The 8,884-nt window shown below is 37.9% G+C and overlaps 2 protein-coding genes across 3 annotated transcripts in view; both read left to right on the top strand.

Annotated features, from left to right (window-relative positions):
* The window catches only part of LOC111779605 (pseudouridine-5'-phosphate glycosidase), a 5,657-nt gene extending 2,544 nt beyond the window's left edge, over nucleotides 1–3,113 (top strand). The window contains exons 4-13 of one of the 2 annotated variants that reach the window (XM_023659683.1): nucleotides 77–159; nucleotides 623–682; nucleotides 777–837; nucleotides 925–1,031; nucleotides 1,118–1,195; nucleotides 1,416–1,461; nucleotides 1,579–1,699; nucleotides 1,863–1,948; nucleotides 2,146–2,229; nucleotides 2,511–3,113. In XM_023659683.1, coding sequence (XP_023515451.1) covers nucleotides 77–159; nucleotides 623–682; nucleotides 777–837; nucleotides 925–1,031; nucleotides 1,118–1,195; nucleotides 1,416–1,461; nucleotides 1,579–1,699; nucleotides 1,863–1,948; nucleotides 2,146–2,222 — 719 coding nt within the window. In that variant the 3' untranslated portion in view covers nucleotides 2,223–2,229; nucleotides 2,511–3,113. The remainder of the gene's footprint in view (nucleotides 1–76; nucleotides 160–622; nucleotides 683–776; nucleotides 838–924; nucleotides 1,032–1,117; nucleotides 1,196–1,415; nucleotides 1,462–1,578; nucleotides 1,700–1,862; nucleotides 1,949–2,145; nucleotides 2,230–2,510) is intronic. The other variant, XM_023659682.1, reaches the window with a different exon arrangement.
* Nucleotides 3,114–5,429: 2,316 nt separating this feature from the next.
* LOC111779668 (scarecrow-like protein 3) lies at nucleotides 5,430–7,434 on the top strand. Its single transcript, XM_023659776.1, has one exon. The coding sequence runs from the start codon at nucleotides 5,884–5,886 to the stop codon at nucleotides 7,303–7,305; it is 1,422 nt and encodes a 473-aa protein (XP_023515544.1). The 5' UTR covers nucleotides 5,430–5,883; the 3' UTR covers nucleotides 7,306–7,434.
* Nucleotides 7,435–8,884: the final 1,450 nt, after the last annotated feature.

Here is an 8,884-nt window from a genome sequence, read left to right as displayed (position 1 = left end):
CCCCCCCCAACTGATTATCTCTTTGGTACTCTTTTCACTTTTAGATTTCTAATTCTGTGGGGCTCTATGTATGCAGGCCTGAACGAGGAAGAATTGGAGAGGTTAAGCATTCTGGGAAACCGAGTTCGAAAGACGGCTAGGAGGGACATAGCACAAGTTGTGAGTATTAGTTTAGCTATTATGTCTTTTTGTTGATTCATCCTGAGTGGTATTAATTCCACCTTGTATGTACAGCAGAGTAACTCATGGTTTAGGATACAATCTAAACATTATTTAATTTTCAAACATTTTTTAGTTCTTGAAGTACCTTTCTTTTGTTATTGATCATCAATATTCTTATTAGAAATGTAAAGAAACACCAGATCCAAAATTTCTTCTGGTTGTATGTTACTGGTTTTACTTTCAGAAATTATCCAAGGCTTGAACTGAAATTGTATATTTGAATAGTTGCCATAAAAATATCGATCTCGGTAGTTGTATGATATAATAATTCTTTCCTTTTCTTTTCTCCATTATTTTTAACTATACGAGCGTGGATCTGTTATGAACTATGTGGTACTGTTTTTTGAGTTGTGTCGTTTCTACGTGGATAATTATTTCCTATCTTGTGACGACTTATAAGGTTGCTAGTAAAGGAAATGGTGCTACTACTGTTTCTGCAACAATGTTCTTTGCTTCTAGGGTGAGCACATCGTTCGTTCTATTCAGTAACATACTTCTCAATTGTTCAATTTTCGAACCTTTTCACTCGTTCTGTTCATGGAAATTTATTATAGGTTGGCATCCCTGTGTTTGTGACTGGGGGCATAGGAGGAGTCCATAGACATGGTGAAAAAAGTAAGATACTTATGTATGGACGAACGACAACAAACCCATGATTAACTTTTTCCATCTTATTTACTTGTTTTCGACTGCTTTTTGCAGCGATGGATATATCTTCTGATCTCACTGAGCTAGGAAGAACACCTGTAGCAGTCATCTCAGCTGGCGTAAAATCGATATTAGATATCCCCAGGACTCTTGAATATTTGGTATAGTCATATTTCCCTCCCTTCAACCTTATTATACATCGTGCAGCTTTCTTTTTAATTCACCGTCCCGAAAATGTTATTAACAGGAAACTCAGGGAGTGTGTGTTGCAGCTTATAGAACAGACGAATTTCCTGCATTTTTTACTGAAACCAGCGGCTGCAAGGTATTGAATGCAAAACTTCTTCATGCCTCTAGATCTCTACACATTTCTGAAGACTAGGTAGTTTACCGTGTATAGATGGTATCGTATTCCAGGTATACCGTCACTAATATACGATCGTATAACTGAAGATCATCGTAAATTTATAGGGTATAGATTTTCGCCAGTTGGTGGGCTAGATTTTGTTTGTTTGTTTGTTTCGTTTATGATGTACAAAATGCAGGCACCTTGCCGTGTTGATACCCCAGAAGATGCTGCAAAGCTTATTGGCAAGTCACTAGAGAACCCTCAACCTTTCTTGATTTAAAGCATTGAATAACAGACTTCTAAATGGGCAATCTAACGTGATATGCTGTTGTGACTTTTTTGATTGTGTTCATCTGCAGATGCCAACTTGAATCTTGGGCTCGGAAGTGGAATTCTGATATCTGTTCCAATTCCAAAAGAGCATTCAGCTTCTGGAAGCTTAATTGAGAATGCAATACAAAGCGCTCTTCAAGAAGCTCGGTAATTAACCGACAACTCTAAGTTTATTTCGAACTTATCTGTAATTATGTTGTGTTATATATTGAGCGTATAGCGGTATAAACTGGAGGCGAAGATTTGAACCTTCAACTAGGCAATCGTTGAGCTATGTTGAGACTCATCAGTTTGTATATACAAATTACAGGGAGAAGAATATTGTGGGAAATGCTGAAACGCCTTTCTTACTTAAAAGGGTGAATGAACTCACTCAAGGAGCCTCGCTCGCTTCGAGTATCCTTCAATTTACTGCTATGCGAACATTTTTATCACAGTAAATATGCATATGTTCTGGCTGAGTTAGGTTGACAATGATGTTTTTACGACGACGAAGAAGCGAAACAAGTAATTTATTTTGTTTTACGTTTTTTAAAGTTCTATTCGGACATGGATTGTTGTTTTGTTTCATGATATTCTTTAACTTTCCCAAGATATTGCACTTGTAAAGAACAATGCTCTTGTGGGTGCTAGGATTGCTGTTGCCCTTGCCAAACTCAGAGTGCAATAGGAGGAAGGTACATTTCAAATTCTTTTAGTTTTGGATCACAATTACAGCATTGTTTTCTTTAATATGATTTTCTTGGATGGGATGAACATCACATCAGTGAATTTCTTCAACACCCTTTGTTGAAAGTAGCTGGGTGTAACCGCCCAAAGTTTTTAAAACGTGTCTTCTAAGGGAGAGGTTTCCACACCCTTATAAAGAATGTTTCGTTCTCCCCAACCGATGTGGGATCTCACAATCCACTCCCCTTTGGGGTCCAGCATCCTCACTGTCACTTGTTCTCTTCTCCAGTTGGTGTGGGACCCCCCAATCCACCTCCCTTCGGGACCAGCGTCCTTGTTGGCACACCGCCTCGTATCCATCACTCTTTGGGTCTCATCTTCCTCGTTGGCACATCGGCCGATGTCTAGTTCTGATACCATGGCTAGCAAATATTGTCTTTTTTGGGCTTCCCCTCGAAGTTCTTGAAACGCGTATGCTAAGGAGAGGTTTTCCCACCCTTATAAAGAATGTTTCGTTCTCCTCCCCCAACCGATGTGGGATGTCACACTGGGTGATTTTATTGGCTCGTTATTTCTTATTGAAAGAACATAGATCAATACAAAAAAAGGATCTGATCTTCTAAGTGTTCTTTTAAATATTCAGGGAGGCTTTGCTTACTTGAACGCTAGCTTTGAAAGGCATGAAAGTTCAGATTGCTGTTCAAAGAGTCTTATCTGATTTAGAAATTCCTTACATTTTTGCTCTTAGAGAAGGTAAAGCCAGATTTGGATTGTATCAAATTTGTTGGATTTTGAAATTTAAGTTGCATTCAACATGGAAATGCCAGAAATGACCTGAATATGATTTAAAGTTTGATTTGATTTGGTATGTCATATGAATTGATTCAGCGAATACTTTGAACAATATTTCCTTGTTTGGTATTTAGAGAATTACGTTAAGATCGATAATAAACTCATTTCATTTTTGTTAAATTAATTAATAATCGATACGATTAATAATCGCAACTATTTTTATGATTTATAAATATATTATCAAGGATGAAAATGGTTATTACTCCAACTTATAAAACAAAATGGAGCTCAAACGAAATAAATAAATAAAGTTTAATATCAAAGTAAAAAAAAAGTAATAGATTATAAGTTTGGAGCACAAACTTTAAAAAATTGTCTGAATACATCACTTTAAAAATGTAAATTTTCAATTGTGAATTTATATATCAACCTATATAGTTTAAGTTGGATTACGAATTTATTTGGGTTCGGGTCGAATTCATATAAAAGAAAAAAAAAATTACAAATTGAATTGAATCAACCCAAATTGATTAATTACTTGGGGTCTAAAAAATTTACCGTCCAAATAATTGGGGTCTAAAAATATGTCACAATTCGACACAATCCAACCCACGAACACCCCTACATTTTATACATATTCAATATTTTATATATTAATTAATCTAATAAATGTAAATTGAAATTTTATGTCTAATGAAACATTAAACTTTTACTTGTGTCTAGTAGATCCGTAAATTTTAAAAAATATTAAATACACCACCTACTAGACATAAAATTACAATTTTAGGGATCTATTAAACACAAAATTAAAACTTCATCCATCTATTAGACACAAAATTGAAAGTTTAAATATCACTTTTGAAAGCTCGGAGATCCATTTAACACAAAATTGAAAGTTTAAAGATCTATTACACAGTTTTGAAAGCTCGAAAATCCATTTAACACAAAATTAAACTTTCAAAGACTTAAATATTCTTACAAAATTTTGATCGAAAGTTCGCTAATCACAAAATTTAGAGATCGATTGAAAGCACGTAGTCACAAAAATGGATGCAAGTTGGAAGAACAAAAAGAAACAAAAGATAATAAAGGAAGTGGGGGATCCTTTTTGAGAATGGGGTATGAGAAGTGAAGAAGTAGGGATGAATGTAGTATCTAATTTTGGAAGATAGGTGAACCACCATGTCCTTTTGTCTTAATAGAAGGGGAAGATAATACAAAGTGTATGGTCATTGCCATTTCAAAACAAAACAAAACCAAACAAATTTGGGGTTTTGGAAGCACATTGGTGTTCAACTTTCTTGCATTTACCCCATCACTTAGCCCCACTAGGAAACAACCTCCAACAATGGGTACCCTTTTGTCTTTGTTATGGCATGTTTGGATTTATCCTTCTTTTGGGAATATATTAAAACCCTAACCTTGATTCCTTTTCCACCAAAGATCAAGACAAAAATGTAAGAAACACTTTAACTAGACATGCACGTGAAAATAATGATTCACCGAAGTCGTTACTATATGGGGTTGATGATCAGGGTTTTATCTGTATTCAACTAGTTATCTAATACTTTTTCTCTTAGAAGCAAAGATCGATTGATAGTTAAGTTGTTGGTGACATGTCTAAAGATGTGAGAACTCACGTTAGTTAGACAAGGGAATGAAACATTTTTTATAACGGTGAAAACCTCTCCCTAGTATAATTGCTTTCAAGTATTGGTGGGTCTCTTTGTATGTGTTGTCTAGAAAGAGGACTCAATGATTATTCGTTCGCCGGAACCAAAAGTCAAAATTTTGGTAATAGGGATCCCGTAAAAACTTCTTTCGAGGAATGGGCCAGACTGGGTCAAAGCAGACAATATTTACCTGCAGTGGGTTTGGGCTATTACAAATGATATCAAAGATGGTCACCAGGCAGTGTGCCAACGAGGATACTGGCCCCTAAGGGGGGTAGCGTGTAAGATCCCACATCGGTTAGAGAGGACAACGAAACATTCCTTATAAGGGTGAAAATCTCTCCCTAGCAAACATGTTTTAAAATCGTGGGGCTAACGGCAGTATGTAGCGAGCCAAAGCATCTACTAACGGTGGGCTTAGACTGTTACAAATGGTATCAGAGCCAATCACTTGTGCCAATGAAGACGCTGGCCTCTAGGGAGTGGATTATGAGGGATGGAGAGGGGAACGGAACATTCTTTATAATGTTGAAAATCTCTTCCTAACAAACGCGTTTTAAAACTGTGAGGCTGACGACGATACGTAATAAGTTAAAGCGAATAAAAAGAGAAGGCAAACGTACGCAATAATGAACTCTAAACTTACCAAGAACTCGAACCGACTGATTAGCTGGTAAAGATTCACTTTTGTAAGGATCCAAGACAGATGAAACCAATCATTGAGTTCAAACCTACCATAATAGAGCTAACCCTTTTTCAGGCAAAGGTGAAAACAGAGGCAAGTGGTTTTTTCCACCCCTTTTGAGCCCGAGCGAGAAGAGAAAAACAGAAGGCTGAGCTTCTCAGAAATTCCATATTCCCCACTTTAGAGTAAAAGACAAGACATTAATGACGACAAAACCATCATACCACCACGCTTTGTCGACAACGTAGTCATCTAACGGAGGCCTGAGAGAGAGAGAGAAAGAACTGAATTGATGATGGAAACAGAGGAAACCCACCCATACTCACTTCAAGTACCGACACTTTGGATTTTGGCTTTTCCCCCTAAATTTCATTTGGGGTTCCGATTCTTACAAAACCCAGTAACCCTTTCTTGCTTCTTCCTCTGTTCTTCTTCTGCTTCTTTCTTTTTGTTCTGTTTCCTCTGTTCTTCCACAACGTTGGTTCTGTTCTGTTCTGTTCTGTTCTTGAACAATGATTCAAGACGAAGGCATATCCACCATAACTTCCACCCCTCTCCAATTCTTCACAATGATGCCTCTTTCACCTAAATTGGGTTCTCCGTATCTATGGCTTAGAGAGCTCAAATCTGAGGAGAGGGGTTTGTATCTAATCCATTTGTTGCTTACTTGTGCAAACCATGTGGCTGTTGGTAGCCTTGACAGTGCTAATCTTGCCCTTGATCACATATCACATCTTGCTTCTGCTGATGGTGATACAATGCAGCGCATTGCGGCGTACTTCGCCGAGGCTCTTGCGGATCGAATCCTCAAGACATGGCCTGGTCTTTACAAGGCCTTTAACTCCACTAAGATACCAATGGTTTCAGAGGAGATTCTTGTTAAGAAACTGTTCTTTGAAATGTTTCCTTTTCTCAAGGTGGCTTTTGTGCTTACTAATCAAGCTATTGTTGAAGCCATGGAGGGGGAAAAGATGATTCATATAATTGATCTTAATGGGAATGAAACTGCTCAGTGGCTTGCACTTATGCAAGTATTGAGTGCTAGGCCTGAAGGGCCTCCCCATTTGAGAATCACTGGGGTTCATCCACAGAAGGAGATTCTGGATCAAATGGCTCCTAGGTTGACAGAAGTAGCAGAACAATTGGATATCCCATTTCAATTCAATTCCGTTATCAGCCGACTCGAGGATCTCGATATCGAAAAGCTTCGTGTAAAAACCGGGGAGGCTCTGGCTATCAATTCAGTTCTTCAGTTGCACACCCTTTTGGGCTCTGATGAAGTCTTGCAGAAACCATCATCATCTGCCAAGAGTGCCAATGTAGTTCAATACTCGAGATACTCGTTGAGCGAGTTACTCGACAAGGATTTGGTTAACGGAAGCAGTCCGAGTCCTGACTCGGTTTCTTCATCAGCTCTATCTCAAGCTAATGCAACAAAGATCAATAGATTTTTGGATGGATTGTGGAGCTTGACGCCTAAGGTGATGGTTGTGACAGAACAAGATTGTAACCATAATGGTTCAACTCTTATGGAGAGATTACTAGAGGCACTCCACACCTATGCAGCTATTTTTGATTGTTTGGAGTCTAACATGTCAAGAACATCCCAGGAGAGATTGAAGTTGGAAAAGATGCTATTTGGGGAAGAGATTAAGAACATCATAGCTTGTGAGGGAATAGAGAGGAAGGAACGACATGAAAAACACGACAAATGGTGTCAACGATTCGATATCGCCGGGTTCAGGCATGTGTCTTTGAGTTATTATGGCATGCTGCAGGCACAGAGCCTGTTGCAGGGCTATGGTTGTGACGGTTATAGGATGAAGGAAGAAAACGGTTGTGTGATGATTTGTTGGCAAGATCGTCCATTGTTCACAGTATCAGCTTGGAGGTGCTGTAATAGAATGAATATAGAAACTGCTTTCTCATTATAGGCCAAAGAATTCTTTTCATTTCTATTAGATTAGCATACGGGAATGATCACGAAATCGTCTTCTTACCCGAAAAATCCCTGAGGCCTCCATTTTTGTTCAAACTATAATATCATCACATTTGTTTTACTCCCAAGTTCATACAGCTCCGCAGTCAGTAACTAATCTTTCTATAAATCTTCTATTCTATTCTACCTACAATCTTCAGGTATTCACAATCCCGAGATCGACTCGATAAAAAGGTGGCATCAGTATTTGTAAATCAGTAGAGCCTGTTCAATCAGGAACCAATTTCCAAGTTCCAAACCGACTTCTAAGTTATAGTGTTAATGCTGGCCAGCCTAATACCATTCCCCTGAATTCATGTGGTTATTTATAACTGCAATCATATACTGTCATCGCTACCTAAAACAATGAATTGGCTAATCCGAACTTAGCACTAATGATTATTTGATGGCAAAAAAACACACCGGAAAGACAACATCCTAAAAAACTCTTGAGTTCATGATGGTTGATGATTAAATTTTGAAAACATAGTAAAGACAAGCCATATTAAAAATGCCGTTAGCAATGGAATGAATTGGCTAAAGTTTAATGCGTGTTGAAGTACCTGGCAGTAAATGGAAGACTTCAATAGAAAGCAGTGATGAGATCCATCTCTTCCTCATTTTCTCCTTCTCCGTGTGATAGACCTATGAGCTCCCGATTGCTATAAACCTGATGCATTTCAATTCATTTGAAAAGATGGTAATTTTCCTTCTTCTCCAAAGTTCTTTCTTAACATGCAAAATAATTTGGATTGAAGAGACCTAATAGTGGAATGATTTTTTCTGAAATAGATGACTCTTTCAAACAATGAGCTCCGAGTCCCCAAAAAGAAAGTCTCGATGAAAGGAAAAGGGAGGAATCCTCTAGGAGGTGGGAATCCTTTACCAAGAAAGGGCAATGGAGGGTCTCTATAGCCATTGAAACTACCATGTCTCTTGAATTAATTCCTACTAGGAATATTCACAAGCACCATACAAAGAGGAACAAATGATACATGAAGATGATGGTGCCTACCAAATATCATCCTTCGGAAAGGAATGATTGTGGAGGATTAATTATGAAAACCGCAGTAAAAATGTTGTTGCTAAAGTCAAACTACCTGTTAATGGAAGACTTCCCAATGGATGAGATCTCTGACTCTGCTTCTCACTCAAACCACTGTAAAAATGCCCCTAATATGTGCAACAAGGTCAATATAATTCGACTGAGTTGATGATATGATATCTTAAAGCTATTGTCGCTAAAGTCAAAGTACCTGTTAATGGAAGACTTCCCAATGGATGAGATCTCTGACTCTACTTCTCACTCAAACCACTGTAAAAATGCCCCTAATATGTGTAACAAGGTCAATATAATTCGACTGAGTTGATGATATGATATCCTAAAGCTAATGCAACAAGGAATGTCAAGATAACTGTGCGAAAGGAAACAGACTACTAGTTTTGAACCCGTTGCTTAATGCCTTCCATTCCTCCTTCAATCTCTTTCTCTCTCTTCTTCCATTTTCTCTTCTTCATATCCCTCCGTCTTCTCA

This window comes from Cucurbita pepo, chromosome LG18 (assembly GCF_002806865.2).
Source record: "Cucurbita pepo subsp. pepo cultivar mu-cu-16 chromosome LG18, ASM280686v2, whole genome shotgun sequence".
NCBI classification, from domain to species: domain Eukaryota; kingdom Viridiplantae; phylum Streptophyta; class Magnoliopsida; order Cucurbitales; family Cucurbitaceae; genus Cucurbita; species Cucurbita pepo.
Note: the sequence above shows the minus strand (reverse complement) of the source record. Positions and strands in the feature narration are given on the sequence as shown.

What these genes read in the sequence shown, in the direction of transcription:
- LOC111779668 (XM_023659776.1), top strand. Translation starts at nt 5,884, where the DNA reads ATGATTCAAGACGAAGGCATATCCACCATAACTTCCACCCCTCTCCAA.